Source organism: Lepidochelys kempii, chromosome 10 (genome assembly GCF_965140265.1).
Source record: "Lepidochelys kempii isolate rLepKem1 chromosome 10, rLepKem1.hap2, whole genome shotgun sequence".
Taxonomy (NCBI): domain Eukaryota; kingdom Metazoa; phylum Chordata; order Testudines; family Cheloniidae; genus Lepidochelys; species Lepidochelys kempii.
Genome location: NC_133265.1, coordinates 81,248,196 through 81,270,546, shown reverse-complemented (window position 1 = coordinate 81,270,546; position 22,351 = coordinate 81,248,196). Strand labels below are relative to the sequence as shown.

The following is a 22,351-nucleotide window of genomic DNA, read 5'->3' as shown; positions in this document are numbered from 1 at the left end:
ACACAAATTGCAAACTGAGATATAAGACCACCACCCTTTCCACCAGAACATTTGGGGTAATTTTGTTTTCTATTACATAGCAGAATGATTTGTGGAGGAGTTTCATGTAACTAACAATTTCATCTACAGAAATCTCAGGCATGTGTTTGTTCCAAGAATGGTTTTATGCAGATATTTCACAAGAATACATCATGTAGATTATTTTACACATCAGAATCACATCCTGAGGAAAATAGTGCAAGGATGTGCTGTCTTAATTAACAGCACATAAACTGTAACCAGTGCCTTTCGAGCAATTCATAAAGCAGTCAACTGTTAACTACTGCCTAGCTATTTTGCCAGCAGCATGTCACACACACTATTAGTATAGAACCAGTGTTCAGTCCTCTCTTCCCTAGTCAACTGGGTTTCAAGAACTCTTTAGTCTTACATTAATTATACACATTATAAATGTGTACTGAGGTGTAGCAAAGTGTCAAAATAACTTATTTGATGTAGATGGCACCTTATAACAAGAGACTGAGTTTTTTTTCCCCAACACACACACTGATTCATCTATCTGCTTATTTTAGCTGGTGTTAAAATATATCAGCCACCACTAACTTTACCGCCATAATATGTAGCATCTGGTATTTGTTCTTCATGTACTCCAGCAAGGAAGGGCTTGAGGCTTTAGCTATAATGGACATCTTACCGCAAGGTGCTGAGAAGCCATTGGCCTCAGGGGGCTTGAGGACATTTGTCATCCATTGGATCAGACTCAAACATATGAGCTTTAAAAACTTTCTGGCAACAGTAAGTTAAAACCCCTTGTGGGTGTCTAACAGCCAGGCTAGAAATCTTCATAATAAAATCTTAGCAAAACAGAAATTTAAGATTATGTGAAACTTCAGATTGTTGTTTCAGAGTAACAGCCGTGTTAGTCTGTATTCGCAAAAAAAAGAAAAGGAGTACTTGTGGCACCTTAAGAGACTAACCAATTTATTTGAGCATTTGATGCTCAAATAAATTGGTTAGTCTCTTAAGGTGCCACAAGTACTCCTTTTCTTTTTTTTCAGATTGTTGGTACATTTCAGATGGGCAGAGGAAGACATGCAAAGTACAAAATTACAGGAACACTATCACCTTCCTGCCTATTCCGTGAAAGGTTCTGTGGTGCTGCATTTGTTTTAAGGCCGTAGGTGATTGAGTTTGGCTTTGTCATCTTTCCTGAAACACTGAATTGCAACTGTTGGTTTTTCACACTATGGTTGAAACTACATGAGATACAAATTACAAACACATTTCTCATTTGAGGATTTTGTTTTCACTCTGGCAGACTGAGAAGCTTGCAAGTTAAAGCTTTTTCCTTTTCAAGAGACACACAACAGTCTATATTTACAGCACTATACAATCTGAGCAGCATTGTTCTGGTTGGCACTAGCCAAAAATTAGGATTACAAACTAATTTCACATTCAGTGTTTATTTATTTGAAATACAAATGAAAACGTGTGCCCAGATCTTGCCTGAAGTTCTACTCAGATTGTTTTAAAAAAATACAGAACATTATTTCATTGTCTGACAATTAAAAAGCCCTGTTTAAAATAATAAACAGAATTTTCAGTAGCCCATCAAAACAAGTGACATTTTACTGCTGCAACTTCTGCCAAGGAGAAGTACCTTCTCAAGTAACAGATATTATACAATCAGTTACTTCTCATCATAAAAGAACATTTTATTTATAGGATGATTTAAAAAAACAATTTTACGATAAGTTTTCATAATGAAAGGAATAAAAATCATGAAAAAATTTAAACTGAGTCAGGGACACAAATTCCATGCTTATTGGAAAGTTGGTTCTGATCATCATCATCACCACCACACTTAAAGGAAGACACCTAGGCAAAGGGGAACCTTCGATGAAAGACTGCTCCATTAGGAAGACACAGCATTTGGAATTCTGGAGTGCAGTTTTAAAAACTGAGTCAAAATGTTGAATGTTAAGCATTAAAATGACAAAAAATTTAAAAGCGATTTGAAATGTTAGGGGCCATGAACATACACACACAATTCGTTTTCTAGGTATCTATGCATGATATTTATAAACGAGTGGCTTGTTGCGTAAAAAGAAATTTGATTGACATTTGGACAGATGTGCTAGAATAAATGAAGACCATGATTATTCAACAATTACTATCTCAGTATATTCATAGAGTTGAATTTAAACCTGTATTTCCTAATAGAGCCTCCCCGTACTCCTACAGCTATCGATAATTGTGGCTGACATTTCAAAAAAAGAATAGGAATCGTTTAAAATGTTACTGATTGCTTCAGTGTTAACTGAATGGCATAAAAAGGTGGTAAGAAATGAGAGCCCTGGATTGCTCTGTATATTGGGACTTATCACCAACTACAAGACACTTTTAAATTCTTTTTTTTCCTTCCTTGTCCCAAGAAAATTTTAAATCTACACATTTGCAGCAGAGATAATGTGGTGGCACGGGCTTTTTAACAGAAACATCTTTTGAAGTGGCTGTTTAAAGCATTCTCAGCTGTAACTCATGAATGAATGGGCATATTTGAAACAATATTTTGTGCTTGTTACATTTGGTGTTTGTTTTCATTTTGTTTTTTAAAAGATTAAAAATAAATTGGCCCATTATCAAAAAAGAGTGACTACCTTTTCAGACACCAGATTGTAGTTACATCCAAGCAATGTGGCTTTTTTCCAAGATCTGTTTGAGAACAGAGGCTGAAGACTGAATGCAAAGGGGAAAAAAAACACAAATGTGGAGAAAACTAATCTATGCACATGTTTTCTATTGTCTGTGATTTAAGTCTTCTCCGAGTAGCACCACCTTGAAAGATTTTATGTGGCCTAATGAAACTCCACAAATTCTTCCAGAGTTCTGGGGATCTGCTTTTGGTAGCTTATGTTATAGATCCGTACTGCACGGGCAGCCAGGCACTTGAGGCTCAGCTTCATTTGAGTTTTAAGGAGTATTTCAGACACCCCAGTTGTACTTTTATCAAGAGGAGTCTTCTTCTGCTTATTTGTCATGTCTGTATGAGCACCAGCCTCCACCAGACTAATGATAATCGAATGCAAAGTCAAAAAATCACTGATGGGTCTGTTGTACTGGACAATGATGTGAAGTGCACTGTTTCCTTCGTTGTCCACAGCATTCACTTCAGCACCACAGTCTAACAGGAGCTTGGTGACAAGTGCATTTGGAAAGCTGCAGACGTCATTTGTGTGGAAGTCATCTACTGGTGTACTGGAGTTGACAGCATGATGCAGCAAACTGGACCCATCCCGAGTTCTGGGATCAAGATTAATCAAGTTATATATCTGCTTGTTGATTCGAGATTGCTCTTCTTCACCGCACTGAGTCTTGGTTGAGATGCACACCAAATACAAGAAGGTAAAAATATTGCATTCGTAGTTGTCCATGGCTGTGTGGATGTCTGTGTCTTGGTTGCTTTTAATCCTGGACATTCCTTGTTCTATTTCCAAGACACTACACCTCAAAACACTTTCTATGTCCTTGGCTTTAACAGGCTCATTCAAGTGTATCATCTGAGAGAAGACTTGAGCAAACCTCAAGAGATCCTTATGGGTATTCCTATTACCTTTCTGCCTCAAATGCAATGCATGAAGCCATAGTTTGATACACTGTTCAAACTCCATGTTATCTGCATAAACAGCCCCACGATAAATAATAGGATGCGAAACATCTATATTGTCCGAGCCCAAAATTCGTTCACGCACTATGAGGCCTTCCATGTGAAGGGCATCTCTGTCCTGCCGAATAGATTCTAATTCCTGAGGAGTTCTGCATTCAGTTCTGTTTCCATAAGCTTCGATTTGTGGAAGAACCTCTTTCTCAATGATGTTCTCACTGTCTCTGTACCTCTCCAGCATTGCTAAATATAAATAGTTATAAGTCTTCATTATATCATAATTTTCCCTGTCATTTGCGAACGATGCACCCAGAAGTTCCAAAGCTTCAATTCTACTTTTTCTGTCACAATCCGCATGAGCAAGAAGAAGTTCAACTACATCTGCCTTACAGCTCTCAGCAGCTACTTTTAATGGAGTCATTCCATGGCCATTCACCATCATTGCAGATTTCCATTTGACCAGCTCTCTGACAATCTCTAAATGGCCAGCTTCAGCTGCGAAGTGTAATGCCGTAGCACCACAATGTGCCTTGGCATTGGGATCAGCATGTTGTTCTAAGAGATATCTCACCACATCTGTGTGCCCCTTGTAAGCTGCAATCATAAGGCAAGTGTTGTCATACTTGTTGGCAATACTGATGTTAGCATTATTTTCCACCAGGTATTTCACTATGTCCAGTCTGCCATCAAAGCATGCAGCCCGCAGCGGAGTTGAATTGGTCACAGTAGTGTGGTTCACATTGGCTCCATGACTAACTAGCAGTTTGACAACTTCAAAGTGTCCGGCTCCTGCTGCACACCAGAGAGCTGTGGCTCCATCAATGACATAACTACAAATGTAAAGACAAAAGACAGGCAGTTAAACTGCTGCACTTTGTAAGAGATGTGAGTAGTCTGCAAGAAGCATGTTACCAATATCCCAAGTTTATATTCAACACAGGCAGATATTTTAGAGCCACTCCCTTTTTATACTTGAAGATATTTATCAGCAGAGCCAAGACAAAATAAGGCAATTAGCAAGTGCACAGATGTCCAGAAGAAAAAAAGTTAGAGAGAGAGATTTTCGAAGCAGTGCCAGGGATCAAGCCACATGACCCCATTAATATTAACAGACTCGCCTCTGTTGCTTTGAAAATTTCCTCTAGGGCTTTATTCCACTGGCCCACCCGGTCCCAAGAAGCAGAACTAGAAAAAGGAGAATTATTGTCTTCTGTGATAAACTGACATGCAGGAAAGGAAGGCGAACCTACAGATCATGGAATTACAAAAGGAGAATAAAATTCAGACTTAAAAAGAGAATGTCTGATGTTTTCTCCACTTCACTAGGCCACTGGAATGGCACTGGAACGTGGAAACGTTTATATTGCAGCAATATGGATGCAGACAGTATCTCAGACTTCACTGGGAAACCAAACCATGGCAAAAGGACAAAACCATCTTTCATTTCAGTTTGTAGACCTGCGCAGGCATTTTCCAGAGTTAAAACTGAATAATAAAACACCAACGTGATTTAATAATTATGCTGCAAATGCACATAAATAACTTTGCGAGAATACTCGCATGTGTATTTGCATACTCAAGTGCTCAGATGACACCCAAAGGGACAAGCTTCAGAGTTTTGGTCTAAAGACAGTTCTTAGGGCTAGATTCTGATATCGTTACTCAGCATGAGCAGTTTCTGACTCCACAAACAGCCTCTCTGAAATCAATGGAGCTACTTTTGTAACAAGATGTGAGGAAGGATTTCAAGCCCTGGCCCTACAACCAAATGTCTTGTTCATGAACAGAGGTGCTTTCCTGGCGCACCAGGGGGACACATACACAACACAAGAATTTGGGGAGTAGACAAGTGGGTGTTATGAGCCAGGCTTCCTTAGTTTGCACTTTGGCAGGGATTGCAGGCACTATCAGACTCCCTAGCACAACTTGGCAGTCAGGCTCACAAGAATGATGGGAGATATAGTGAGCACAAACAGTAAATGCACAGCAAACCCCCCAGGCCCTAGCCTGGCTATCCTCATGCAGAGAGGCATGAGAGGAAGTTTAAACAGGCAGTGAATCAAAATGACGTATCCCTGAATCTGTGCAAAGAAGAAGTGAAAGGGCGCAGCCATCCCATAAACACACAGTGATGTAGAGAAGAAGAGACTCCTCAATCCAACAGCAGAGTGGTGATAACAGCCCTTCCCAGGGTGGATAAAAATCAATGTTTTTTTTTTAATTTAAAAAAAAAATCCGTTTTTAATTTAAATCAGATTTTTTTGATAAAATGCTTTTTGAGGAAAAAACAATCTAAAGATACAGTAGTTTTAATTAAGATACATTATAGCTCAAAGATATCTCATTATGGAATAGGGATTATAAATTCTAATTCTATCGTATAAGACCATATATTCATGTAATGTTTAAGAAAAGTTTTGTAAATGAGTTCCAATAGTTCATGGATTAGGGACCCAATCTTATGTAATTCCAGGGGCTTCTGTATAGATCATTTAGGTTAATCTTTCTATCTAACCAATGGGACTCATTGCTAAATCTAGAAGATACCATCAGAGATGCTTAGTTTTGCAGTTCTCAAACTGTGGATTTGTGTCTCCAGAAATAACATGCTTGTTAACAGCAAAAATGTTTTTAAATAAATAAATAGAGAGAGGTGAGAAAAAACAGACCTTGACCCTATCGTCCCTCTTCAAATTTGTGTGTACAGAGTCAATCCCTTACCTCTCTCTAAAAGTGAAAAGTTTCAAAAAGTTCAATGAATAGAAGATTTTTGGGGGCGGAATAGATCTGGACAAGGAGAAGAAGTCTGGAGATAAATGTGAAAAAGGAGGGACAGGCAGTAGAAACAAAAGGAGGAGTGCTAGGCAGAGACGGGCTCCACCTAACAAAGAGAGGGAAGAGCATCTTCGCAAGCAGGCTGGCTAACCTAGTGAGGAGGGCTTTAAACTAGGTTCACCAGGGGAAGGAGACCAAAGCCCTGAGGTAAGTGGGAAAGTGGGATACCGGGAAGAAGCACGAACAGGAGCGCGCGAGAGGGCAGGGGTCCTGCCTCATACTGAGAAAGAGGGACAATCAGCGAGTTATCTCTAATGCCTATACACAAATGCAAGAAGCCTGGGAAACAAGCAGGGAGAACAAAGTCCTGGAACAGTCAAGGGATAACTCACATGACTGGTTTCAGAGTAGCAGCCGTGTTAGTCTGTATTCGCAAAAAGGAGTACTAGTGGCACCTTAGAGAGTAACCAATTTATTTGAGCATAAGCTTTCGTGAAGCATCCGATGAAGTGAGCTGTAGCTCACAAAAGCTTATGCTCAAATAAATTGGTTACTCTCTAAGGTGCCACTAGTACTCCTTTTCACATGACTGGAGTACTGTCAAGGATGGATATAAACTGTTCAGGAAGGACAGGCAGGGCAGAAAAGATGGAGGAGTTGCATTGTATGTAAGGGAGCAGTATGACTGCTCAGAGCTCCGGTATGAAACTGCAGAAAACCTGAGAGTCTCTGGATTAAAGTTTAGAAGTGTGAGCAACAAGGGTGATGTCATGGTGGGAGTCTGCTATAGACCACCGGACCAGGGGGATGAGGTGTACGAGGCTTTCTTCCGACATCTCATGGAAGTTACTAGATCGCAGGCCCTGGTTCTCATGGGAGACTTCAATCATCCTGATATCTGCTGGGAGAGCAATAAAGTGGTGCACAGACAATCCAGGAAGTTTTTGGAAAGTGTAGGGGACAATTTCCTGGTGCAAGTGTGGAGAAACTAACTAGGGGCAGAGCTCTTCTTGACCTGCTGCTCATAAACCGGGAAGAATTAGTAGGGGAAGCAAAAGTGGATGGGAACCTGGGAGGCAGTGACCATGGGATGGTCGAGTTCAGGATCCTGACACAGGGAAGAAAGGAGAGCAGCAGAATACGAACCCTGGACTTCAGAAAAGCAGACTTTGACTCCCTCAGGGAACAGATGGGCAGGATCCCCTGGGAAAATAACATGAGGGGGAAAGGAGTCCAGGAGAGTTGGCTGTATTTTAAAGAATCCTTATTGAGGTTACAAGGACAAACCATCCCGATGAGTCGAAAGAATAGTAAATATGGCAGGCAACCAGCTTGGCTTAACAGTGAAATCCTTGCTGATCTTAAACACAAAAAAGAAGCTTACAAGAAGTGGAAGATTGAACAAATGACCAGGGAAGAGTATAAAAATATTGCTCGGGCATGCAGGAGTGAAATCAGGAAGGCCAAATCACACCTGGAGTTGCAGCTAGCAAGAGATGTTAACAGTAACCAGAAGGGTTTCTTCAGGTATGTTAGCAACAAGAAGAAAGTCAAGGAAAGTGTGGGCCCCTTACTGAATGAGGGAGGCAACCTAGTGGATGTGGAAAAAGCTAATGTACTCAATGCTTTTTTTGCCTCTGTCTTCACGAACAAGGTCAGCTCCCAGACTACTGCGCTGGGCAGCACAGCATGGGGAGGAGGTGACCAGCCCTCTGTGGAGAAAGAAGTGGTTTGGGACTATTTAGAAAAGCTGGATGAGCACAAGTCCATGGGGCCAGATGCGCTGCATCCGAGAGCACTAAAGGAGTTGGCGGATGTGATTGCAGAGCCATTGGCCATTACCTTTGAAAATTCATGGCGATTGGGAGAAGTCCCGGACGACTGGAAAAAGGCTAATGTAGTGCCCATCTTTAAAAAAGGGAAGGAGGAGGATCCTGGGAACTACAGGCCAGTCAGCCTCACCTCAGTCCCTGGAAAAATCATGGAGCAGGTCCTCAAAGAATCAATTCTGAAGCACTTAGACGAGAGGAAAGTGATCAGGAACAGTCAGCATGGATTCACCAAGGGCAAGTCATGCCTGACTAATCTAATTGCCTTCTATGATGAGATAACTGGTTCTGTGGATGAGGGGAAAGCAGTGGACGTGTTGTTCCTTGACTTTAGCAAAGCTTTTGACACGGTCTCCCACAGTATTCTTGCCAGCAAGTTAAAGAAGTATGGGCTGGATGAATGGACTATAAGGTGGATAGAAAGTTGGCTAGATTGTCGGGCTCAACGGGTAGTGATTAATGGCTCCATGTCTAGTTGACAGCCGTTATCAAGTGGAGTGCCCCAAGGGTCGGTCCTCAGGCCGGTTTTGTTCAATATCTTCATAAATGATCTGGAGGATGGCATGGACTGCACACTCAGCAAGTTTGCAGATGACACTAAACTGGGAGGAGTGGTAGATATGCTGGAGGGTAGGGATAGGATACAGAGGGACCTAGACAAATTAGAGGATTGGGCCAAAAGAAATCTGATGAGGTTCAACAAGGACAAGTGCAGAGTCCTGCACTTAGGACGGAAGAATCCCATGCACCTCTACAGACTAGGGACCGAATGGCTTGGCAGTAGTTCTGCAGAAAAGGACCTAGGGGTTACAGTGGACAAGAAGCCGGATATGAGTCAACAGTGTGCCCTTGTTGTCAAGAAAGCCAATGGCATTTTGGGATGTATAAGTAGGGGCATTGCCAGCAGATCGAGGGACGTGACTGTTCCCCTCTAGTCGACATTAGTGAGGCCTCATCTGGAGTACTGTGTCCAGTTTTGGGCCCCACACCACAAGAAGGATGTGGAAAAATTGGAAAGAGTCCAGCGGAGAGCAACAAAAATGATTAGGGGACTGGAACACATGACTTATGAGGAGAGGCTGAGGGAACTGGGATTGTTTAGTCTGCGGAAGAGAAGAATGAGGGGGGATTTGATAGCTGCTTTCAACTACCTGAAAGGGGGTTCCAAAGAGGATGTATCTAGACTGTTCTCAGTGGTAGCAGATGACAGAACAAGGAGTAATGGTCTCAAGTTACAGTGGGGGAGGTTTAGGTTGGATATTAGGAAAAACTTTTTCACTAGGAGGGTGGTGAAACACTGGAATGCGTTACCTATGGAGGTGGTGGAATCTCCTTCCTTAGTTTTTAATGTCAGGCTTGACAAAGCCCTGGCTGGGATGATTTAGTTGGGGATCGGTCCTGCTTTGAGCAGGGGGTTGGAGTAGATGACCTCCTGAGGTCCCTTCCAACCCTGATATTCTATGATTCTATGAAAAGTGAAACTGTTTGAGCAGCATATTCCAGAATAAAAAAATTCTGAGGTCTTTCTGAGCGTAGCCTTCATTGATTTGAGATCTACCATACCATTCTCTCACTAGAAGGGAAAACCTATAATGGCAGCAGGCCGTAAAAGAGACCCAGTTTGGGTCTCATCTATCTCTGAGTTGTGAAGAATATGTATGAAGGTTTTAACAACCAACAAGAATGCACTTTTATGTAGAAATCCATGATTAAATCGAGTCTTCCTGATTAGTGATTTGATTTAAATCATTATTTAAATTAATTTGATTTAAATCAAATCCACCCTGGCCCTTCCTAACATTGACTGGGAGCAGGAGTCCCTCCTCCACCTCAAAAACAGGAGAGACCCCCCACACACACACACCTCCACTCTACTCATTCTCAAGGAATTTTACTTTGAAAAGAACGATAAAAAAGAAGCATTCTTGGGTTCAGCCTCTCTCCCTCAGTGCCATAGAGAGGAATTACTCTTAGCTTCTCTGCTGGGCTGGTGGAACGGCCTAGATATAGTACCTACAGGCCATCAGTGGACAGCCAGATGCAAGTCAGCAGCCAGTACCCATTATGTTCTCTCTCCCTCTCTTCCTGTATCTGAAATAAGCTCTTCCTTTGCATACAGGCAGCATAAAGAAAGCAAATCTGTGAAGCCTGAGTTTTCTCTTAAGGCAACTTTAGCTTTATGGATACGGTTGGGCAGGAGATTTCAGCTTTTTTATTTTAAGAGCCATTTATGGGTGCACACATGTTGGAACACACTAGAACAACATTGCAACAAGAAGTTTTAAGAACAAGGGCGGTAACAAAGGTGAAGAAAGGACGATTCACTCAAGAACACAGAATCAAGACATTCTGAGAGGTAACCTTGGTTGATTACAAGTGTTATTCATAATCTAGTAAAATTTCAGCATATCGTATTCATTCCATGCTAAATTAAAATACATCAGTGCTATGGTTCTAAAAAGCTGAGGAACTAAGATTCATTTAGAAAGAGGCCTCAGGCAATAGCTCTGTCCACACTACACAAAACAAATCCATTTACAAATATGATTTAACACACAGCTATAACTGCATAAACATGTTTAAATAATCCACTTTAACAATAGAATCAGAGCAACCACAATACTCCTCTGATGAGCTCTGAAACCCATAGACTCTTGGGTCAGGTAACGTCGTTTTCTATAAACCAGGTAGTTGAGCAGCCAAGAATTTTAGCTTACTTTTGAGAAAAGTTTCTTCTGCACCTGCAGTCTGTATGCACTTAGCTTGCTGGTGTACTGCTGTAAAGTCCACAACTATCCCAGTCTAAATCATAAGATTACTCTGTATTCCCAACTAAGGAAGAGTAAAATGGCTGACAAGATGCAGGAACTGAGTTTGTGGGAACTCTAGCTCCTTATACAACCTTGTCCAGAATGCTCCATACCTCAAGACTAAATTCTTGTGGCCCCAGCAATCAGAGTTAAAGTAACCTTTTAAAAAAATAAATTACCATCACGTAAAATCTGAATGTCCAAATTAGAAATAAAACTTCATTAAAATGTAGATATCAATGAGGCCAAAAAAACCATCTCCCATGCCTTTAAACAGCCAGAGTAAGCAAGGTAGAGGGGAATTTGTGCTTTCACTGGAGGTTTTCAAAGCACTTTTAAAACATTTAAGTCTCACAAAATCCCTGTATGATACATATACAACCAAAAGGGTCCTTTTTCTGATAACTAATTACATTTGGGCTGAGAAGGGACCTACAGCATATTACAAATGCAGCTATAGCATCTCATGCTGTGATCCTGTCACATCCCAAAAGCTAAGCAAGGCCAACTGTTGGTGATTGTGAGATCCAGCTGCTGCAGGAAGTGATGATGATGTTTCAATTTTGGCAGTTCTCTTTCCAGTGAAGTATTAAACTAGTACCACAGCATTTGTCAGAGGGTGCTGAGCTGCTGGGGACATGTCTTGCAAGAGAAGGAAAACTGACCCTTTGTGACCAGAATGGTCCCATAGCACAACTTCCAAGAACAAAATTATTAACCAGAGTGTTTTGGCTAAATCCCAGCTCAGGTGATTACACTCTCTCTCCCAAAACTCCCCATGCAGTTTCAGTTGAATAGTGTACTTTTCTCCCCTTCCTGTCCTACACTGTTGTGTGTGGTTGAGCACCCCCTTCAAAGAATACTGCACTTTAGTGTTGGAGAAGTGATGTCTCCTGTATGGTTTATATAATACAGTAGTTTGTAAAAGGTTTTGGGATGAAATGTACTATACAAAAGACTAATACCATTTTGTGGAGTAATTTAGAGAGGAATCACTGTCTACCTTATCTAGAACCAGAGGCATTAAAATTATATCTAGAGCATCTGAAAAGGAGGATGGTTACATACAAGTAGAGCATCCATGTGGCTCACACCTTCCCTCTCTGAGGGCATGTCCTAAAGCTCCATGTGACCCATGGTAGCAGTGATGTCACAGAATAATACATTCTGGTACATCCAGAAAAACAGCCACTTGCCCAAGGCAGAGGCAGAGTTTTCCCGGGGGAGTTGTGGCTAGCCCATTAGATTCTGTAGAAGGTAAGACTTTCTTTAAACAAAAAAAATACATGCTTTGCCCACGTAGTTGGGAAGATAGCCTTGCAAATGTGAACTGAGGGAATGACGACTCCCTGAGTCTACACACAACTCCTGGAGCACTGCCACTGTTAATAGCTTTCCCAGCAGAATACGGGTGGGGGTGGGGGGAACCCTAGTTAGTTTCACAGCCACTATTCCGAACCTGGTAGGAAAGTGCTGTGTGTTCCCCATAATCACACAGAGAGGTTATGTCTACAGTAGAAACATTACAGGGGTACAGTTGCATCACTTGTAGTATAGATGCTTACTACAGTGATGGAAAGGTTCTTCCATTGCTGTAGTAAATCCATCTGTCCAAGAGGCGATAGCTAAGAACTCTTCTGTCGACTGGTGTCTGCAGTGAGCATTAGATCAACTTAATTACAGTGCAGAGGGCGTGAAAATTTTCACAGGTAGGTAAGACAATCCAACTTTGTTGTGTAGACCAGCCCAGAGTCTACTTAGCAAGATCTTTCAGCGTACGTTTCTGAGATAGCTCACTTTTCATCCTGGCTTTGCCATTCCCCTTTGAAAGAGGTAGGAGTAAAAGACATCAGCATCGTGTACGTACCCATCGAAGCGGACCGTGCCAGTCTGATGGGTCTGCACCCGGTAATGTTCTAGCAGCAAGCGCACCACCTTGGCATGACCGTTACGGGCTGCGATGATAAGGGGCGTGGAGCGCTGACCACCCTGCTGGCTGACGTAGCTCAGCAAGTACCTGATGTCATTCTCGGAGCGGTTGAGCAGCAGGGCAGCCAGGGTCAGCACTCTCCCTTCACTGGCCGCCTTGTACACATAGCCGGCCAGGCCTTCCATGGCCTTCTCCTCCTCCCAACTTCTCCTCCTGCTGCCACCGCCACCTTCAGGCCTGCCAGCTGCAGCTGGTGCCAAGGCCAGGGAAGTCTCTTCCTCCTCCGTCCTGAATCGGTCCACGGCGGGGGGCACATGCGGGCAGGCCCTGACCAGAGCCCAGCTGGCCCCCTCCGGGTCAGCACCAGCGCAGGGTGACCCAAGTTTCCACCACTACCCACAGCCCCCAGGGCGCCCTGTCAGTGCCACGTTCTCCAGCCCCTCAGAGTGCCACGTGCCATGGCGGGCGGGCAGCCGAGGGCAACCACCGCCGTGGGGCTCGGCGCCCACTCCCCCCGACAGGGCCACGCGGGCTGGGGGGCAACGAGCCCCCCCAGGAAAGCTCCCCAGGTGGGGCCTGGTGGGGGAGGGACCCAGGAGGGTGGCGAGGGGGCGGGAACCCCCCGTTCGCTACAGGCCCCCAGAGAAGGCCTGGGGGAGGCAGGGACCCAGGAAGGGCGGGGGGTCCGGCCCTTCCCCTCGCTACGGCGCCCCGACCTCGCTACGGGTACCCGGAGGGACCCTGGATGGGGGACAGGGACTCGGAGAGCGGGAGCTCCCAGGAGTGACAGGGGGGAGCCCCGCCCTCCCAGCTACGGATCCCCGCAAGGGCCAGCAGCCGCGACTCTCTCAGGGTGTCCTGGGCCGCTCCCCTCCCCCGCCCGCGCTCCTTCTAGGCCGCTGAGATTCCGGAAACAAAAGCGGAAGTGGCCGCGTCCTCCGCGGAATCCCTCCCGGCCGGGAAACCGCGACCCGAGCAGAACCGTTCCGGGGAGCGGGCCCGCGGCAGGACCTGGAGCTGGCGGATGGTGGGTGGGACGGAGGGAGCCCCCATCCAGCAGCCCTGGCCCCTCCCCAGCACAGGGCCATGGCCCCCCACGGCGGGGTCCCACAGTCAAGCTAGACAAGACAAATAGAGTTGGAGGGAGACTAGAATCATAGAATATCAGGGTTGGAAGGGACCTCAGGAGGTCATCTAGTCCAACCCCCTGCTCAAAGCAGGACCAATCCCCAATTTATGCCACAAATCCCTAAATGGCCCCCTCAGGGATTGAACTCACAACCCTGGGTTTAGCAGGCCAATGCTCAAACCACTGAGGACTTGCCCGGGGCAAGAGTAACAGAGCTAGAACGGTTTCAGAGGAGCAGCCGTGTTAGTCTGTATCCACAAAAAGAAAAGGAGGACTTGTGGCACCTTAGAGACTAACCAATTTATTTGAGCATGAGCTTTCGTGAGCTACAGCTCACTTCATCGGATGCATACCGTGGACACTGCAGAAGACATTACATACACACAGAGACCATGAAACAATACCTCCTCCCACCCCACTCTCCTGCTGGTAATAGCTTATCTAAAGTGATCACTCTCCTTACAATGAGTATGATAATCAAGTTGGGCCATTTCCCGCACAAATCCAGGTTTTCTCACCCCCCCCCCTTTTTTCCAAAAACCACACACACAAACTCACTCTCCTGCTGGTAATAGCTTATCCAAAGTGACCACTCTCCTTACAACGTGTATGAAAATCAAGGTGGGCCATTTCCAGCACAAATCCAAGTTTTCTCACCCCCCCACCCCCATACACACACAAACTCACTCTCCTGCTGGTAATAGCTCATCCAAAGTGACCACTCTCCCTACAATGTGCATGATAATCAAGGTGGGCCATTTGGATGGTCTATTACCAGCAGGAGAGTGAGTTTGTTGGGGGGGGGGCACGGAGGGTGAGAAAACCTGGATTTGTGCTGGAAATGGCCCACCTTGATTATCATGCACATTGTAAGGAGAGTGATCACTTTAGATAAGCTATTACCAGCAGGAGAGTGGGGTGGGAGGAGGTATTGTGTCATGGTCTCTGTGTGTATATAATGTCTTCTGCAGTTTCCACGGTATGCATCCGATGAAGTGAGCTGTAGCTCACGAAAGCTCATGCTCTAATAAACTGGTTAGTCTCTAAGGTGCCCCAAGTCCTCCTTTTCTTAGAGCTAGAACGAGCGGCCAGGACTCTCCCTTCCCCGCCCAGCACCCACTCCACTAGCCCACGATGCCTCAGGTCGGCTTGCCTTGGCCCTGGCCTTTTCCAGGGAACTGATTCTCTTCAGCCAAAGCTGCTGGTGTCCAAAGACAGACGTGGAATGATAAACTGCCACTCCTTTCGAAACCAAAATCGTGCTGAGCAATGGTAACAGGGCCGCCCAGGCCCCAGTCCGGTAGCCAGCGAGAGCCCCATTGACTTTAATAGGGATCTGCCCGTGCTCAGTGCTCAGTAAGGGGTCTGGGCCATAATATGTAAGCATGCTGGGATCTGGTGGGATGACAGACACTATATAGATTTAAGTTGTTAACAAGAACAGAGACCCAATGCCTCTTGATTTGGAAAGTCCCCCTAAGCCTCCTCTCTCATTTTCCAGGTGAGGAAGGCCCATCCCTCTGGTGCCAGGCCATTGCTTTCCGTCTTTGCTCTAGTTCACCTCTATTCTCCCAGCTTCTCGTCATCTACAGTCTGGGATCTTTGACTTTGCATTGCAAAGGCATGCTCCTCCAGACAACTTCTACCTCCTCAAACAGCCCACTTTTGCCAACTCTCTTTTAAGTAACTTGACTATGCCACAAATGCAGGTGATAGCACTATTCAGTCATACAACTTCCACTGCTGAAAGTGTCACAATGGCTTATCCTCAGTAAGTATAACTGTTTGAAAGTGTACAGGAATCAGAACGGCCTCTCCTTCCCAACCTTTCACTGATAGATGTGTGGGAACATGTCTCTCCCTTTCTGTGCTATATTTGTTTGTAACTATGTGTTATCCATGTCCTTTAAGGCAAGGACTAGAATTCACTCTTCCTGCTTGTTGTGTAAAAAACAGAATTTTCCAATGATCTTTATGAAATTCTGTCCAGACGAGCCTTGGATTTTCCCAGTCTCAACTTGTACCTCTGTTCAAAGGCATAATTCAACTCCCATTAGTATCAGTGGGAATTTTGTCATTGACTTCAATGGGAGTGGGACTGAGACCCAAGTGTCTATAGGTGTAATTCTGCTCTCCATTATTCCTGATCCACCATGAGCAGCTTCACAAAGGTTGCACCAGTTAAACAGGGGGGGAGGGAGGGCGGAATTTAGCCCCATCCCTTTACTTGTTTCTCCCTTTGGTCTACCATACTCCCCTTCTCCAGAAGCTTTTAACGAATATGTCTTGTTGTGACCAGTTATTTGTTATAACTAGCTGACACTGTAAGTAAAGTGATCTACTAATTGTACTGAGGTCTGCTACATGCCATTGTTTTAAGGTGGATATAGTAACAGCAAAATTAATAGTTAATTTAAAACCATGCAACTAGACCCGCTGCTTTCTGTGGAAACTTCTCTACAAGCTAGTCCATCCATTATGTATGGGAGCAATGGCCTAATTCTGCCAAAGGCAATTGCCAAAATAGGTACTGTACTGAAGATACAACAGCAAAGTGACACAGTACATCGTGTTAAGTTGTTGGGTCACCAAGGATCAGCTTTAACAGGCACATAAACACATAAGCTACAATACAATAATACTGGCTCATGTTACTGTCGTAAATTGAAACCTCTTGTCTCCATTATCTCAAGAATTCCCCTCATTTTGGGTCTCTGGACTTTTTAGAGTTATACATCCAAGGAGAAGGAAATGCTAAGTCACAAGCATAATCAATTCTAAAGATCCCAGTGAAGGGGTGATCCTGCGAGATGCTGAGCCCTTGCAACCCATTGATTTTAATGTGTGCTGTGGGCATTCAGCGCCTGTATTAGACAATGTGGGTGTGGCATCAGATAATCGAGGGATACATTTCAGTGCATCAGACCACACGGCTCATTGTATAGGCATGTCCCCTAAATACCAATACTTTTATATTCCTGTGAAGGTCTCAAAGCACTTTACAAAGGAAAGTAAGTATCATTACCCACATTTGACAGCTTCAGTTCTGAGGCAGAAGGTCCAATTCACCTTTGCCCTGCTCCCTGTGTTATCGTTAACATCAGCGGAGAGTGAGTATAACTCGCTACCATTCTGATCTGGGAGCATTTTACACTGGTGTAGTGACACCACAAAGTGCAGGACAACAGTGAATTGGCCCAGCATGAATAAGGGCCAGATTTTTAAAGCTTTTTAGATGCCTAAAGATGCAGATAGGACCCTAGTGCGTGTTTTGACTCTTCCAGTAGCCTACGGACTTTTTAAAATGCCTCTAGATGCCGCGCTGTCTCTTTCACCACCTCGGTAGCATTAAACATCTGGCCCTAAGTTACTTGGCCATGGCTACAGCAGGTCAGTGGCTGAACTAGGAATAGAACCCATCTCTCTCCTGACTTCTAGTCACATGCCCGCTCCACTGAACTACTCCATTGCCTTCTATGACTGATGAGAGAGTCTCCTCTCCCTTACCATAGACTGAATCAGGAACAACGTGTGGGGGGGAAATATGTGAAATGGGGACAGTGGAAAAAACTCAGCGTGAGGATTCAAAGACTCCATATGTGCTTTCAGCCTTGTCCTTCTTTAATCTCTTGCATTTCCATAGTCTTACTCCAGAGGATCTCACAGTGCTTTATGACAGGGTTCAGAGTAGCAGCCGTGTTAGTCTGTATCCGCAAAAAGAAAAGGAGGACTTGTGGCACCTTAGAGACTAACAAATTCATTTGAGCATAAGCTTTCGTGAGCTCCAGCTCACTTCATCAGATGCATGCAGTGCTTTATGTTTCACAGCTGTCTTGTGAGAGCATGAAGTATTAATAACTTTGTTCCATATGTAACACCGACAGACCCCGGTCATCGGTGAGTGGAATCAAACCTGGGACCTCTGGAGCTAAATGCATGAGCTAAAAGCCACTTGGCCCTTAGTTAAGGCTGTAGAGCAGACTCATTAATCTCTACGTGGTCTTGGTGCCACTAGAGGGGAGAGAGCACCACACCCAGGAGGTGTGTGGATTACACATAGATTATGAAAATGAAGCACACGGAACTTGCCCATGGTCACACAGTGAGTCTGTGTCAGGAAAAGATCGCAGATCTCCTGACTACCAATCCAGTGATGTATTTTAATTAAGGGTTGTGTTTGAAATAATAATTAAAAATATGATAAACTGCTCATTTGTGAAAATCCCTATTTCTCATGCCATTTTCATAGCTGAAAATCATTTTCCCTCTTTGGATCTGACTTAAAAAGAGATGAGGGCATATTGCATGGACAATTAGTGTTTGGTCCAAAAGGCAATTAAAGGGTTAAAAGATTGGGTGGGGGGGTGTCCTATTTTAAAAATAGCAAAGATTATCTGACTGTACTTTGAAGAGGGTATATGAATAAAATAAGCTGCCCAGATTTGCTGCCTGGAATATGGGGACAGCGCACATAGGGGGCAGGACATGAACTCAGAGGATTTGCAATGATTTACCTTCTGCTCCGATAAGCCGAGATCACAGCTTCTCGCCTAAAACAGTATTGCGGATCCTGAGTCAGTCTGTTCCTCTAAGGCCCCAGTCCTGCCATGAGCTCCATGTGTCTGTGTGGCGTTCATTACAGGCCCAGGGACCTAGTGAGCATGGCCAGTTACTGAGATCCCGGACCTCAAGAGGTGCTGATAATAAGAGATTACATGAAGCTAGCTAATATACACAGCAAATTAATAGCAAACATTGTGGTTTGCTCCTTGGAAGGCCCAGTGTTTCTCACCCCTCCCCACCTCATGTTCAAGTCTCAGCCTCAATCTTGATATCGGGCAGGGTTAATGCCCTCTGGAGCCTTTCCACCCCCTTGAATCAGCCCTTCAAGGCACGACTGCTGCCAGATCAGCTCGAGAATTCCTGCTGAGCTGATTTCTCAGCACTCACCCTCCCGGCTGACCTGGGGGCTTTAGCCGACCTACAAGGTAAATGTCTCCATGCATGCCAACTGCTGGTAAAGTCATTACAGCCACAGAAGTAACACACTGTTTGTTTTCAGACAGAGTTTTTTAAAGCCCTTTGTGTTTGGCAGCTGAATTGCTTTTGGAATAAGCTCCTTTACACCACAGCATTCATTCACTCTTACAATTCCCAGTGGCCACAATCCCGATTGACTCCCACTACAGCGTGTTCTCCATTGACTTGGTCCTGTGGTCTCATGTTATTTCTTTCTGAAAATCTCCTCTCTGCAGCTTTGTTGGCATCTGCACTGCAAAGGGCTCTGGGGCACAAGCAATAAAACAAACCAAGTGAATGCGTCACTTCCTAGCCAGTCACACTCCGCTACAATGGGGCCACCTCTCCCCTCCCCATTCATGTACAGCGCTCATTAATGGCCATGCGATATGCACACCCTAGCAGTCCAGTGACCTCATGATGACAACAGCTGATTCAAGTTTAAGACTGGAGTTGTGTTGCTGATCTTTGCTGCCTTTTATGGGGCGGGTCCCCCCAAGGCACCATCACATGTACACAGGGACTACTCAGCAGTAGTGCTCATATTATGAAGCAAAGCAAGCTTGAAAAAATTAGCTCCATCTTAAGACCATAAGAACAGCCACACTGGGTCAGACCAATCGGCCACTTAGTCAGGTATCCTGTCTCTGACAGCGGCCAATGCCAGATGCTTCTGACAGTTGGAGGTTTAGAGACACCTGGAGCATGGGGCTGCATCCCTGACCCCATCTTAGCTAATAGCAATTGGTGGACCTATCGTCCAGGAATGTATCTAATTCTGTTTTGAACCCTGTTATATTCTTGGCCTTCACAACATCCCCTAGCAATGAGTTCCACAAGTTGACTGTGCGTTGTGTGAAGAAATACTTCCTTTTGTTTGTTTTAAACCTCCTGCCTATAAATTTAATCAGGCGACCCCTCCTGGTTCTTGTGTTATGTGAAAGGGTAAATAACACTTCCCTAGTCACTTTCTCCACACCATGCATGATTTTATAGACCTCTGTCCTATCCCCACCCTTAGTTGTCTCTTTTCTAAGATGAACAGTCCTTGTCTTTTTAGTCTCTCCTCATATGGAAGCTGTTCCATACCCCTAATCATTTTTGTTGCCCTTCTCTGCACCTTTTTCAGTTCTAATCTGGTTCAAGCAATCTACATGGCCTGTTCATCAGAGGCTACCCTTCAGAGATTTAGAAGCTAATATTAGCTAGTTTTGAAGCACTTTACAAACCTTAAGTTATCCTTCTGACTCCCCTTAGGGGTAGTTAGGTATAATTCCCATTTTATTGACACACAGGCTGGGGCTACACTAGCGCTTTTATCTCTAAAATTGTCCAGTTGTCAACCCTCGTATAGCTACACCCCAATAACAACAGTGGGAGCTCTGGTATAGACAGGGCTATATGGCTTATGCCCTGGCATCATCTAACTCAGCTCACAGAAGCACTACACAGCTTGGCAGGAGAAACAGTGGAAATTGTAGGGAAAAGTCCTAGTGTAGACAGAACCATAGAGAGATTACTGGACGTGCTCAAACCCAGTGTTGGAATCAGAACGCAAGAAGTACCTTGTTCCCAGTCCACATTACTTAGTCCTGCATTCTGCATGTGCCTCTACCGTTGTGTATTTAATTGAGCTTGTTTGTTCATTTTCCTCTGATGCATTAGATAACAACAGCCCACTGCTGAAAGCAGTTGAACCAGACTAGATGGATCAATGACATGTTGTGACATGGGAACACTTCTGTTTATTTACTACATGACAATTTCTTTGGTTCATTTAAAAATATAAGCAAATATAACTTCCTGCTTTCTTAGTCTTTCCTAATCTTGAATTTCTGAATGAACGGAGCTTGATTTATACAGCGTTGTTGTAGCCACATCAGTCCCAGGACATTAAAGAGACAAGGTGGGTGAGGGATCTTTTATTGGACCAACTGTGTAGCTCGAAAGCTTGTCTCTCTCACCAACAGAAGCTGGTCCAATAAAACAGTGTGACTTGTAGTTTTAATCTGAAAAGTGATTAAAATGACATCATGGGGTTCTCTATTTATTGGCTCTCAAGGTCTCATATCTGCTCGATTTACGGTTGAAAAAAAATCCCCTAATTGTCAGCCCTGTAAATTCCACCTGGGGTCTGAATTTCAAGTTGCGCTCAAGCCAATGACATGAGTCAGAACAGAAGCCAGCCCATTCTCTCCCAGCTGTACTGTATAGCTAATATTTCCAGGCTAACAGGAGAAAGAAGTAGTGAAAACAAAATGTTAGTCAGTACAACAAGCAGCTATGACTGAAATGACACAAAGATTAAATATAGTGAGCGGAAGCTACCATTTTTACACAGACCCTCTTCAAAGCAGACCTGGATTTCAAGATGAAAATTTCAGCAGATTTCTGTACACCATAAAGGCAGAAAATATTACAGCCTTACTCTGCCCTTTTACAAATGTAGATTAACTAGTTGAGATTTGTAAAGCCCTATGAGCATGAAAAGCACAGCACTATGTAAGCATTAGGTGTTATTATCCCACTCTGCACGTCTGGCCAGGGGCATGGCTGGCAGGCAGATCTACAATTGGGAAGCACACAGCAGTGCTAAGCAGCCAGCCAACTCTGGGTATGATGGGGTGATGACAGATGATCATTTTAGTTAATTCAAGTTTTGTTTGTTTGTTTGGAAAATCAAAGTAGTAGACTATACACTCTCTAGAGCAGGGGCTGTGTCTTATTGTGGGTATTTCCCTGCTAGGTTAGTGACAATGTACAACGTTCCCTAGCAGTTTTCTTCTTTGGAAACATTTCTGACCCATCCGAGCACAAAATGTTATTTTCAAACCAGATATAAACTGGTGCTAGAAACCCTGATCCCAAAGATCCACCTACGATAGACAAAAACAAGGAGAAGTCCTCGCGTCACCTGAGAGACTAAACACATTTATCTGGGCATAAGCTTTCTTGGCGCCAGGAGGACTCCTCCTTGTTTTTGCTGGTACAGACTAACACAGCGACCACTCTGAAATCTAGGCTCCAGGCACAGTTTTGCAGTTGGCAAAACAGCCTCCCAAACCCTGGGCCACAGGCAGGCGCGGTCAATGAGAAGTCAGCAGCAGAGGACATTTACCCCGGGCTCCTGCCACCCCCAGGCTGCAAGGCGCTGGACAAAGCCCGGGCAGGACAGAGGGGGCCCGGCCCACGCTC

General features: G+C 44.3%; 1 protein-coding gene across 1 annotated transcript; it reads right to left on the bottom strand.

Moving 5' to 3' along the window:
- Nucleotides 1-1,447: 1,447 nt before the first annotated feature.
- Nucleotides 1,448-13,910, bottom strand: FEM1B (fem-1 homolog B). The gene is made up of 2 exons (XM_073304449.1): nucleotides 12,946-13,910; nucleotides 1,448-4,494 (listed from the first exon to the last, which is right to left on the bottom strand). The coding sequence occupies exons 1-2, from the start codon at nucleotides 13,191-13,193 to the stop codon at nucleotides 2,859-2,861; spliced, it is 1,884 nt and encodes a 627-aa protein (XP_073160550.1). The 5' UTR covers nucleotides 13,194-13,910; the 3' UTR covers nucleotides 1,448-2,858.
- Nucleotides 13,911-22,351: the final 8,441 nt, after the last annotated feature.